General features: G+C 50.1%; 1 protein-coding gene and 1 long non-coding RNA gene across 3 annotated transcripts in view; one reads left to right on the top strand and one right to left on the bottom strand.

Annotated features, from left to right (window-relative positions):
- ALDH1A3 (aldehyde dehydrogenase 1 family member A3) overlaps positions 1–12055 on the bottom strand; it is a 37575-nt gene that overhangs the window by 7593 nt on the left and 17927 nt on the right. For both annotated transcript variants that reach the window (XM_070620324.1, XM_070620334.1), the window contains 5 exons: positions 10016–10118; positions 7479–7663; positions 2770–2934; positions 1206–1363; positions 309–383 (listed from right to left, as the gene is read on the bottom strand). In XM_070620324.1, the coding sequence (XP_070476425.1) occupies positions 309–383; positions 1206–1363; positions 2770–2934; positions 7479–7663; positions 10016–10118 (686 nt within the window). The remainder of the gene's footprint in view (positions 1–308; positions 384–1205; positions 1364–2769; positions 2935–7478; positions 7664–10015; positions 10119–12055) is intronic.
- LOC139083482 (uncharacterized) overlaps positions 1–12055 on the top strand; it is a 34766-nt gene that overhangs the window by 10426 nt on the left and 12285 nt on the right. The window lies entirely within an intron of this gene.

The raw sequence follows: 12055 nt of genomic DNA, 5'->3' as shown, positions 1-12055 counted from the left end.
GTGTGATGGATGCTGGGGAGGACACATCAGCTGAGGCTGGAGGGTGATCCTGGGGCCCAAAGGAGCACAGCATGAGGATGACAGTGGGGAAGGGCAGAAGTGGGAAGGCAGGAGGAGGAGAGAGGAGGCGAGGGATCCAGGCCAGCCCCAGAGGGAAAGGACCACCAGCTTCCCTTACATGACTGACAGACTGACACACAAGAGCCCAGGGGAAGGGTGAGTGGACCGGAGCACACGCCACCACCTTATAAATCTGGTGCATTTTTCATTCACCTCACTGGCAAGCGTGGAGTGACAGAAACACTTACAGTTCTCTGCCATTTCCAGACATTTTAAAGCCACCAAATGGAGCCTGCGCGTAGAGGGCATTGTAGCAGTTGATCCTAGAGAAAGAATGAAAAATGGTCACGATTACCTGGAGAAGACCTAGCTGGATCTTGGCCCTTCTGGCTATTGGGGGCTTGATGCAGATTTTTGCCTAATGAATGAGCTTTTATCAAAGTTTTAATAATGAAAACTGTTCTTTCAACTTCTGCTTTCTATTTCTTGCCACTAGAAACTAAAATTTTGAATATTTAAAGCTTTTCCTTGAGATAGGAAGGGAACGACAAGGGGGGAAGAAAGAAGACGGAACTTATGGCATAGAAGAGTAAGAATTAGCTTTGAAATGAGACAGACCTGACGTGAAAGTTCTCCTGCTTCTTGGCTCTAGGATTCCATGCTTGTTACTCAACCTCTCTGAGCCCCAATTTATCTTTATCATCTAATATCATCTTTAAAATGAGGATAGTGTAACTTGCAGAATTACTGGTAAAGCAACAACTTCCATCCGTACTTGGCACAAGAGCATGCGCTGATTTTAGAATCAGAATCAAAAAGAGTGCCACAGGGGGTGAAGTCCGAGGGGCTGTCCAGCCTGGTGGTCAAGACCATGAGGCACCAGAGCTGGACGGCTGGCTCTCAGCTCCACTCTGCCATGCACTAGCTGTGTGACCGTGGGCAAGTCACTAGGTCTCTCTGCGTCACAATGTCCTCATCTGTAAAATGGAGACACTAAGGGTACCCACCTCGGAAGGTGGTTATGAGAATGGAACAAAGCGCTTAGATGGTGCCTGGCACCCAGTATAGGACTAGAAGCTCACTGTTAAGAGCAGAGTAATGAAGCCAGCAACGCACGAGAGCCAAAACACACACGCTCTACTCACCAGACAGTCCCAGCCTCTAACGCGGAAGCCAGCTTGAGTGCTTTGTCGAGGTTTTTTGTGAACACAGCTGCTGTGAGTCCATATTCAAGGCTATTTGCTCTTTTTATCACTTCTTCAATACTTTTGAACTTCAATATTGGCTGCACCGGTCCAAAAATCTATGATTAATTGCAAGAATGGCAGTGAGCGGCATGTTCGAATGAAACGTGTATGCTCTGAGCGGGTGTTTCATGTTACGCCTTTTTCATAAACCCAAAGTGCTCACATGCATGAGAAACAATGATGAGAGAAGAAAGCACGCCCAAAGCCCTTTTTAGCTGTGTGATGGCTGAAATCTGAAGGGAAGGATTCAAACGAAACAAAAATAAAAATAACCAAAAGTGTAGGTCAGGTTTAAGATCTCTCGCTCTCATCAGGGCTTCTGAGAAGCCCCAGCCCTTGAGCTTTGGATGGCCTCTGCATCCTGGGATGCACAGAAGACAAAACCCTGGAAGATTCTCTTGGAAAGTTGTCTCGAAGGGTGTTTACAGGCATAGCTGTGGGACGCACGCCCCAACGTCTTGGTGCTGCACTTTCCACCAATGAAGATGCTCCGGAATGTTTCCCTAATAACGCCCAGGGGAAGGAAGGAGATCATGGTCCTTGCAGTCTAGGACACAACAAAGAAAAGGAAAGGAAAGAGCTAAAGGCTGAAAACTTAAAAGTAATTTTGAAGGGAGCCTGTAACCGATTCAAGGTTTAGCACGATTATAACCCAGCAGGACGAGGCCAGCTGCTGAAATACCTTCCCAGGTTCCCCGAGCTCTTGCCATAGAGAGGTTTAAAGAGCTGAGTCTCAGCCATGGAGGGACAGTTAATAACCCATAAAAGTCTCAAGGAGAAAGTCTATAAAATACCCACACAGGAAGCCCTCAGCAGTGATTCACTCTTTCATGAGTCCCAGAAGGCCACATCCCAGGGTCCAGCCACCCGGGACCCAGGCAGGAACCCCTTTCCATCTAGCTTAACAGTGGGATTGAAAGACAAAATTAGATTTACACTTTCATGGGGTCTCCTTAATTTCCACCACTTCCAAGGATGCCCACGATGGAACATTTCAAAGAGAATTCTAGCCATGATGTGTTCTTTGAATGAACACTTGTTTAAGTTTGGTCCGGGAGACTGAAGGCAGCTTTGAGCTCTGAATCCATGGCTTGATTCCTGGCAAAACCCACAGGTGGCAATAGCCTCCCACCCCCGGGCTAACCCAAGGACACATTAGAAGATGGAAGAGGGATTCTTGCTCCCCAGAGACAATGAGTGAGGAGTGGACACATGGGTTAGGACAAACTCTGCTCCTGCAATACAGTCCTCAGGGTTCACCAGAGGCAGCAGGGCAAAATGGCTTCCCTAAGGGCCCCAGTGGAGAGGGAAAATGCAACAGGAGAAAGGAAAATATTCCTTTCGCAAAGATTTCTGGGATCCTGGGGCCCTAGAGAAGATTCCTATTTGAAAGGCCTACCCCTCTACCCCCAGCTTGGCCTGAGGTCCCATGCGACATAGCTTTTCCTGCAGCCCTCAGTACCTCCTCTCTGGCAATCCTCATGGTGTCAGTAACTTCTGAGAAGACAGTGGGTTTGATGAAGAGGCCCCTGTCTTCCATGGCTGAGCCCCCACATTCCAGCTTGGCTCCCTCTTCCTTCCCACTGTCAATCAGATCGAGGATTTTGTTGAACTGCTTTTGGTCAATCTGCAAAACACAACGGGAAGTACAGTCCACTTTCCTTCTGGGCAGAGGCTGCCATCTTATACGTCCAATGGCCTTCAACGTGATCAGCTGTCTACCCCGAGATATTCTTGCCAAGTCATAATTCATGCAACAAATGTGCCTTGAATGCAGATGATCCTTGGATGCACAAATCTAGGCTCTTTGGAGCAGAGGAGAGCTGGGAAATCCCAGATATGGGATTTATTCATACATTTGACCTCCTCCATGCTGTTAAGCAAATCCGTGGGTGAAAACAAGATCTGAAGTAGTCACCTTCTTTGCTCTCCCAACACTGCATCCTGCCTAGGGTTGCCATAGTTAGCAAATAAACCTACAGGATGCCCAGTTAAATTTGAATTTCTGAAAAACAATAAATGATTTTTTTAGTATGTCCCAAAGAATATTCGGGGTATACCTATGCTAAAAATGTATCTGTTGTTTATTTGAACTTCAAATCTAACTGGGCGCCACACATTTTATCTGGCAACCCAGCCCCATGCTCACAGAGCACCATGGATCAGGGTAACTGTTACTGGAATTCTCCGTCCATGGTACAAAGGAGAAGGAATGCTGACCACCTTCCTCAGCGCCCCCGAAAACAGAGTGGACTGAGGCACCGGGTTGGGTAGAGGGGCTGTTCCTAGGTTGGTGGGGAGCCCACTCATCAGAAAGGCTCCACCTTCTGCTGCCTTGTCTAGGCGTCTCCCAGGCCAAGAGTGCACACTGTACCACCAGCCTTACATTCAGTTTGTGGCCATGGTACCCAACCAGCTGTCAAAGAGTACCCCTTTCAGAGACTGCGCTCAAGTGGGGAAGTGCTCTCTCCATCCCCACTGGCCCTTCTTCCTGAATCCATGGGAGCCCTGTTCTTGACCGTGACCTGTTGCTAGTCCCCTGCTCTTCGACTGAGAGAGACAGAGGTTTGATAGGTTTGCTGTAGCTGAGATTTTTAGATAGAAAAACTAGTTTCATCTAAACGACTTTAAGTAAAACAATAAGCAAACTCAATGGTGCATTTAGATGACTGTCTGTCCCTAAGGAGCAGGCTGGCTTTCTCAGTAGGGGTGGACACAATCCATGCACGTCACTTGACCAGTCATCTCGTGAAGTGTGGATCCAGTGTCAAAATATCAAGCTGGATCCAGACCTCACACCTTATACCAGGATAAATTCCAAACAGATCAAAGTCTTAACCATGAAAAATGAAAGCATAAAAGTTTTCAAATTCTCTCATGTGGGAGAACGCCTCCATGAACTTGGAGTGCTGATGGCCTTTCTATGACTCGAAATCCAGAAGCCAAAAAGAAAAGATTGAAAAATTTGAGTATTGTTAAAAAAAAAAAAAGGCGGAAACATCAGAAGCAAAGTTAAAGGGCAAAACAACAAACTGGAAAAAGTTGACAAGTAATATTATAGAAATAGAGCCAATCCCTTTAGTATGTAAACAATTCTTAGAAGTGATAGGAAAATGACCAGCAATACGAGAGAAAAATATGCAAAGCACAGGCACAGCTGATAGAAAAGGAAGTCAAGTGGCTTTTAAATACATGAAAAGAGGTTCTACCTCACTCATTGTAAGAGATACATCCGTGTTAAAACCAAATGAGATAACATTTTTAACTATCAGATGGGCAAAAATCCGTATCCTGTTAGTGAGGCTGGAAAAACAGACAAGCTCATACAAGGTTGGTAGGAACTAAGTTGGTTCATCCTCTTGGAAGATAATTTGGCAACACTTCTGGAAATCACCAGTGTGCTCCCACTCAGCAGTGCCACTTGGGGAATCTGTCCCTGTCCCAGGGATGTCCTTGCCTGTGTGCGAAACTACCTACTCTGCGGCATCCTACATGACTGCACACCCATAGGGTCATCAGAACATGATGCTTGAATTCTGGTGGATTCACACAGCAGAATTCTATGCGTGCGTGAAAAAACAATAAGGCAGGTTCCTGTGGACTGGTATGGAAAGCTCTTCAGGTTTCTTGTTAGGAGACAAAAACCAAGGTGCAAAACAGTATAGAAATCACAGTTATCTTTTGGGTAAAAACAGGGGAAATCAGAATACATACTCATATTTACTCATATACACATAAAGAAATTCTGGAGAGATACACGAGAAACTAAGAACATGGGACACCCATGGAAAGCAGGGTAAGAACCAGACCTATGAATGGAAGGGGAGAAGGAAGGGAGCCTGTTCACTATGACCTTTACATGTGTTTGGGGTTTTGACCCATGTGTATGCTCTCCCACTTAAAAAAGGAATTCAAATCACCGCAATGGATCCAGTAATATCTCCAGGCTCTCTCAGCTTCCCTCTGAGTGAACCAAGTCTTGGGGTGAAAGTCCAAGGTGTTGCTCTCCTCCTCCTCGGAGGCCACAAGGGCTTTCAGGGTTCCATCTAATGACAGAGTGGCCACTGACCATGGAAGACAGGCTGCAGGCCCGTCTGTCCTGCAGGCAGCGCCAGGTCGCTGTGGAAACCCTACCTATCCAAACTCAGCTCTCCCTGGCAAGTCCATGTGAACACACTGTTTAAATCTAATCACCCATGAAAGGTCAGAGCAGGAAGAAGAACCTGCCGGAAGTGATGGACGTGGCAGGGCACAGCACCAGAGACAGAGAAATATGGCCCTTGAAAGACCAGCTGGAGGCTGTGCTTGGCTCTGCGGGGAGGACGCCGATCCAGCCTCCACCAGGTGGCCTGCAGTGTTGGTCATGTACCTGGTTGCTCAGTTGCCACATAAACCTGAATGCTTTTGGAGCATTCCGACGAGCGGCTGCCTGCAGTGGACGCGGATCTAGGTCACCTAGCTGTTTTACAGGCATGAGACAGACAGGACTATTTGGACAGATGTAAGTCCTCTCAGAGTAAAACCTTATTACCGTAGATGAAAAAGCACTTTGGGGAAAAAAATCCAACAGCATCCTAAAATAATACGCTGAGCTTGGACAGCTTAAGTGAGCTTTCAAAAGGACTTGCAGCAGCAGCATCAAAAGCACTGATGAAATCAACACCCGTTCTGCTCGGATCTGCCCTCTTGGAAGAGATTTGTACATCTGGCTTCAGAAGTTAAGCCCAGAGCCTTGGAAAGACACTTAGGAATAATGATGGGGTAAAAGGGTTTCCTTAGTGTGGGATCAGCTCACATATTTTCCATGGATTCTGGATTAGTTTTAAAATCATGGTAGATTCGATAATGACTTGTGACTGTGTTTGTATTCAAATCTGAAATCCAACCAAGGCCACCAGACAACTTTCATGTCACTGGCCGCTGGTCTGGAGCTGAGGCCTGGCAGGATGGAGAGTGGCCACAGTGGAGACACTTCTCTCCACCAGGGTCACGTGGCATCAGAGCCACAGAGCATGTGGGCTGGTGCAAGGCCAGGGTGGGCAGTGTGGCCAGAAATGCACCTTTTCCATGTGGTCGCCCCCCCTTCTCAGGGAGACCCCACAGGATGGTCAAGCAAGACCCGACCAACACGGCTTGAAGTCATGCCCAGACATTCATTGCCACCTAGATCAGGGAGCTTGTCCTTTAACGCTCCCCCTTTAAAAAATAAAAACTTATTAGGTGCCCTGAAATTTTCATTGATTACTCCCATCTTCCAGATGAGGAAACTGAGGTTTGGAAGGAGTAAACATGGGGTGTGGAGGCAGTGGGCTAGCAGCAAGCTCCCGGGATAGACGCAGGTGGGTGAGTCCTGACATGCGATGTGACACTCCACAGCCGGGGCAGGACTTCGGCTACAAGCAAAGTGGGTTTCTGTTGAGCTCCATTTCAATAATGCATGGGAGGGTCAGCCTGCCCTCTTTTAAATATTTATCATCTGCTGCACTGCATAATTAGTAAGAAAGTGATACAGGATGCGCCCTTTTAAAGAGGTTGTTAAACCTCGTGGTTATGATCATTTTCATACTGGCGTTGTTAAGCTTTGAAAACCAGGCCTCGAGACATGCTCTTCCTGCCTCGAGACGCAGCCCCAGCCCCCGAGGGAGGGGACTCTTTAGTTTCTGATAGTTGTCTTGTCCTGTAACTGATGTGGGCCCGAGGGCCTCCCGGCTGAGACGGCCAGCTCCGGGTACTGCCTCCACCTGCACTCTGCTGCCTTTCAGTCAGGGTTACAGCTCCCCTTCTGCAGGGAGACCAGAAGGGAAGACAACCTCGGCCTGAGGCTCTCTCCTGGGACCCCGGGGCTCCGAGAAGGGATGGTCCTCTGGCTGGAGGTGCAGCCACATGGCCTTATGAACTGGAACGCCTTCCTGCTGCCAAGACCCTGAGCTCAGCATTATCTGCTGCAAAGAGCAAAGCCCCGGTGTGTCCACCCTGTTTTAATAACTCCCCCGAGACCTGATGGGACTGCACTGTTGAGCAGTGTCCAAACAAAAGCCTAAGTGGCAGGGCAAGGCAGCCTGCCTTCTGCTTGGAGAAGGACCCTGGAATCGCAGAGCACCGGGGCTGGACGGGGCTGAACCAGGCAGCCCCCTGACATGAACCGCAGGTTCTGACACTTCAGTAGGTTACCTGGGGCCCCTGTTCCGTTCTGACGTCGAAGGGGTCTCCGACAGGCCGTTTCTTGGCATACTCCACGCTCCGCCTGACAAAGTCGGCGTAGACCTGCTCCTCTACGAACACCCTGGAGGCAGCTGTGCAGCACTGGCCTTGGTTGAAGAACACTCCCTGATGGGCGCACTCCACTGCCAAGTCCACTGGAGGGAGGGAGGCAGCGGGGGCAAGAGGAAGCGATTAAGTCGTTAGGGCGGACTGGCGACAGCTGCAGCTCTAATTGCCCACACCAGAAAACAGGCCCCAGAATGGCTGCGTTTCAGAAATTAATTTTGTTCTCAGCATTTTCCAAACAGAGAGGATGGGAAAAAGGATTTTCGAGTCCACTGAGTTTAGGGTTAAATTGGTCCCCTGACTGCAGGAATTCTCAGGACCTTTACTATGACAGTGAGCTCAGATTGTTGTGGAGTTCCCCATTTCACCTGCCCATGGGTCCCTCCCTGGCCTTTCTGCAGACTAATGTTCTACAGAATAACCTTTGGTAAATATTGATGTCAGCCACTGGTGAGAACTTTTAAGGGCGCCAGAATTTTCCACCTTGAGCAAAAGAAAGGTCTTATTAAGTAACACAACACCATTTATGACTTATAAGGGTTAAAAAAAATGCACTGATTCTGCCTGATGAAGGCTGAATCTGAATTGTAGAGCTGACACTGAATTAAAACCAGTTACTAAAATGAACCAGAAGGTGCTTAGTGAGATTTTGGGGGACATGCTTAAAGGATGTGTGCTAGTGGGATGCCATTTACATTCACAGAGGGGCTTCTAGCCCCACCACTGGCTGGGTTTTCAGCACCCTCCCTGCACCACCCCCCCATGCACCCCCACGCTAGCTTAAAAAGCACAGCTTTCCTCTGCACAGAGCAAAAGCAAGAGCCCTCTGGCCAGGGGCAGGTGACCCGCTGACATGCAGTACTGCTCTCTGGGCAGCTCCCAGGAGCACTGCCCTGGGCTTTGAGAACCACGCTGTTGCTATCCAGCAGGGTCTTCTGTGTAAGTTGCTGTGGCAGCAGGACAGCATCACAAGGTTCTTGCCACTCCCCGCACCCCCGACTCTCTCTGTGCCAGCTTAAAACTGCCCCTCCTCCAAAAGAACTAATTCACTTCCTGCACCCTGATGGGAGCTGGGGTGGCGGCTGCAGTGGTGGGAACGGTGGCGTGTCACTGTTGGTATCATGCCTGGGATGCCAGTTATGTCAGGATTTAATTTTTTGGACTGGCACTGCCCAGATGAGGAGTAGGAGATGGCTACATAGGGTGTGTATGACCTTGTCAAACCAACCCTCAAACAGGAGTCCTGGGGGTTAGTGGCAGTTTCCTAGTCACTAGGAAGAAAAGAGCATGAGCTGAGGTGCAGATGGGGATCCCAGATATGGTGGCACAAGAATGAAAAACAGGAGTCCTTGCTCTTTGAGATTGGAGTTTGGAACTCCAAACGTGGGTTGCAGTGGGGCCACACCCACTGCTTCATGTGGCTCCAGAAACCATTAGTAACACGAACGATGTTCCACAAGGGAGCACCAACCCAGGCAAAAAACCAGCAGTCCAACTTCCTGCTCAGATTCCCTCTCCTTCCTTGGAGCCTGTTTCTTCACCTAGGCCTCTCTCCCACGGAAAGCTAGTGTCAAGGATATCAGTCATTTACACCTTAGCAAGAAATTGTGCCAGGGTCATTTTTTTCTCAGGAATATTTGCAATTCCAACCTTATCTGAGTGTAGAATGGAAGGCTTTGTTTGCTGTGAAAGGAATTTCTGGCACCAGTGGGCTGGTGGGGGAGGTTATTCTTTAAGGCACAGGTGCTTCAGGGTACTTAGGAAGTTACGCCTTTTGACAGCTGACCCTGTCAGCAGGTGAATGAATGCCCGCGTGGTCCTTTCTTCCCTCTTCTTGACACGGCAGCCAAGAATAGCATATATTTTAATACTGTGTCACAAACTGCCCCCAAGCTGCTGGGCAGAGTTGCTTTCCCAGGGAAGAGGTGGTGGAGGCAGAGACAGTACTCAGACCAGGGGGTTATTTTTAAGGGTCAGCTGCCACTGTCCTCCTCTGATATGTCAGGCCTGAGACAAAATGGGAAGAAACATCTCAAGTCTTTGGAGAGCCTGAGAGCACGACAGGGAACCCTGACTCGGGGATCGGATGCTCGATGCCTGTGAGCAGGGAGCACCTGTCCTGTCCCCCTGCTCCTGGCCCTCCCCCTGCACAGGGACTCTGGAGAAGAATCCGGCCTGCTCCTCACGGCCCCAGCTCTGTGGGGACCGGGAAGGTGAACTTAACCTTGAAGGGCAGGTCCTCCTCCGACGCAGCTTTCTATCAGCAAGAGAGCTCCATCCCCACCTGCCTGTTCTGGCAGGATGACCACGGTGGGAAAACGTCCCCATGTGTATGTGTGTGTGTGTGTGTGTCTTGAGTGAGTCGGAATCCAGGCAAGGAAGTGGGGAGAGATTTATGGACCCCCTAAAGCCCCAGCAAGGCCCAGAGGGGAGAGACTCACAGTCAGCGTCGGCACACACGATACAGGGGTTTTTCCCTCCCAGCTCCAGCGTCACCCTCTTCAGATTGCTCTGGGAGGAGGCTTCTTTAACCAGCTTTCCAACCTTCAGGATAAAAAGCAGACCAGATTAAACCTCGAACGTGGCTGGACGCGGCCCAAACGTCCTGGACATGCCGGGAGGCAGTGAGTGCTGTGTGGCCAGACCCCCACCTCTCTGCCAGGCGCCCTGGGCCTTGATGCTGCTGCCTCACTTCCTGGCCTCTCTCAGCATCTTCTCAAAGCTCAGACCTTGACATGGCCGGAATCCTTGGTCTGAGCTCCACTTACAGAGGTGGAGCAGGAGCCTTTGGAAGGCCCAGTGACTTGTCACACAGCTGGCTAGTGACAGAGCCGGCTAGTCACCTGTCCTGGTGGCTGTCCCTCCCAGCAGCAGGCTGGTCCAGCTAGTCTGGTAAAGAGCTCAAGGGGACGAAGGGGCAGCTCTTCCACCTCTCAGCAATGGAGCAGGTGGTTCTCTGTGTCTCTTTGGTGTAACCTGAGGGAACCTCTGAGAAGGTGGGAAACAGGGAAGCTGACCCTCAGGATGAGAAGGAGACAATTCTCTGGAAACACTCTATGACTGAAGCTTCCCCGGGTGTGGGGAGAGAATTGGTGTGCTCTGAAGTAACAGAAGGACCACTCACCAAACTGCTACTCAGCCGCCCCCATGGACCTCAAGGGTCTCTCCTATCACCCTGTGCACTGCTGGAGGGCAGGCTGGACCCAGCACACTGCAGTGACTTGCCTTGGGCCAGACGCCAGCAACTTAGAGCCTGGAAGACCTTCAGAGACCAATGTGCACAGACAGCTAGCAAGCAGGGCTGGCTTCTTCCAGCCTTGTTTCCCCAAAACTGAGGGGTGAGTGCATTTTAAAAATCAGCCAGCTCGTGAATGATGGACTGAATGAGGTGTGGAATAGATCCACTGCGGCAATGACTGTCCCCAGGGAGATCAACAGAAGCAAAACCAGTCTGCCACAAGCTGGCGATTCCTGGGATGGGTAGAGGTGTGCTCCTACAGCTGGATGCAGCGGGGGTCCTAGGGCGAAAAGCACCCCTGTTACGGAGATGCCTGCCATCGAGCAACCCCTGCGGTCACAGAGGCCACTTTCTCATCCGTGAGGTCGGTTGCCGAGCGAGAGCACCACCCTGCTGGACCTCTTCCCCCCCCCCCCCCCCCCCCGCCATCTCCTGGCCGCCAAGCCAGGCTTGGAGCTGGGGCTGCTCCGGTCAGTGTGCTGAGCGCCGCTGGCTGTTTTAACGTCATGCAGGGCCCCCACTGGGTCTCGCTATGCCTCTCTAACAGTGCTCACCCTGGCCAGCACAGGAGGGCGGCGGCAGTATTGTCCAGCAGGACAGGGCTTGGGCTTCTGCTGGACCAAACTAGAAGGAGATGGGGCACTTGTTGCATGGGAAGTGTTTATTCTTTTCTTTTTTAAGGACAGAGGAAGTACCTTCTCATTAAAAATAATCCCACATACAGACGGGTGTGAATTGAAGGGGGACAGTTTTGGTCTCCCCTCGCCCCGTGCCCCAGGACGTGCCTCAGAGGTCGCCACGGTAAGAATCTCTTGGGAATCCTTCCAGACAGTTTCTATTTCTCTACACACGCACTTCTACTGACAGGCTCATATTGTGTCTGCCTTTCCACTGTTGACGTTTTTTGTGCTTCAACAATAGATGGCGGACAGCTTTCCTTATTGTAACGGCTGTCAAACACTGTACAGAACGGATACGCTCGACCACTGGAAAAGGCGTCCTGGAAGGCTTGTGAGAATATTTCTCTAAGTAGTTGCTTCGAGATGGAATTTATGAATCAAAAGTTTCCCACTTTCAAATCTATGGCCAGTGCCACAATCCTGCCCTCCCCCTCAGGCCCAGGGTGGGTCACAGGCTGTTTTCTCGGAGCCCCAATTATACCGGATTTCGGTTTTTACTGATCTGACAGACAAAAGAAGAGTCTGATTTTCATCTAACTTTGCATTTCCCTCATCACCAGTGA

The sequence above is a fragment of the Equus przewalskii genome, chromosome 1 (genome assembly GCF_037783145.1).
Source record: "Equus przewalskii isolate Varuska chromosome 1, EquPr2, whole genome shotgun sequence".
NCBI lineage: Eukaryota > Metazoa > Chordata > Mammalia > Perissodactyla > Equidae > Equus > Equus przewalskii.
This window is presented reverse-complemented; position numbering and strand designations above follow the sequence as displayed.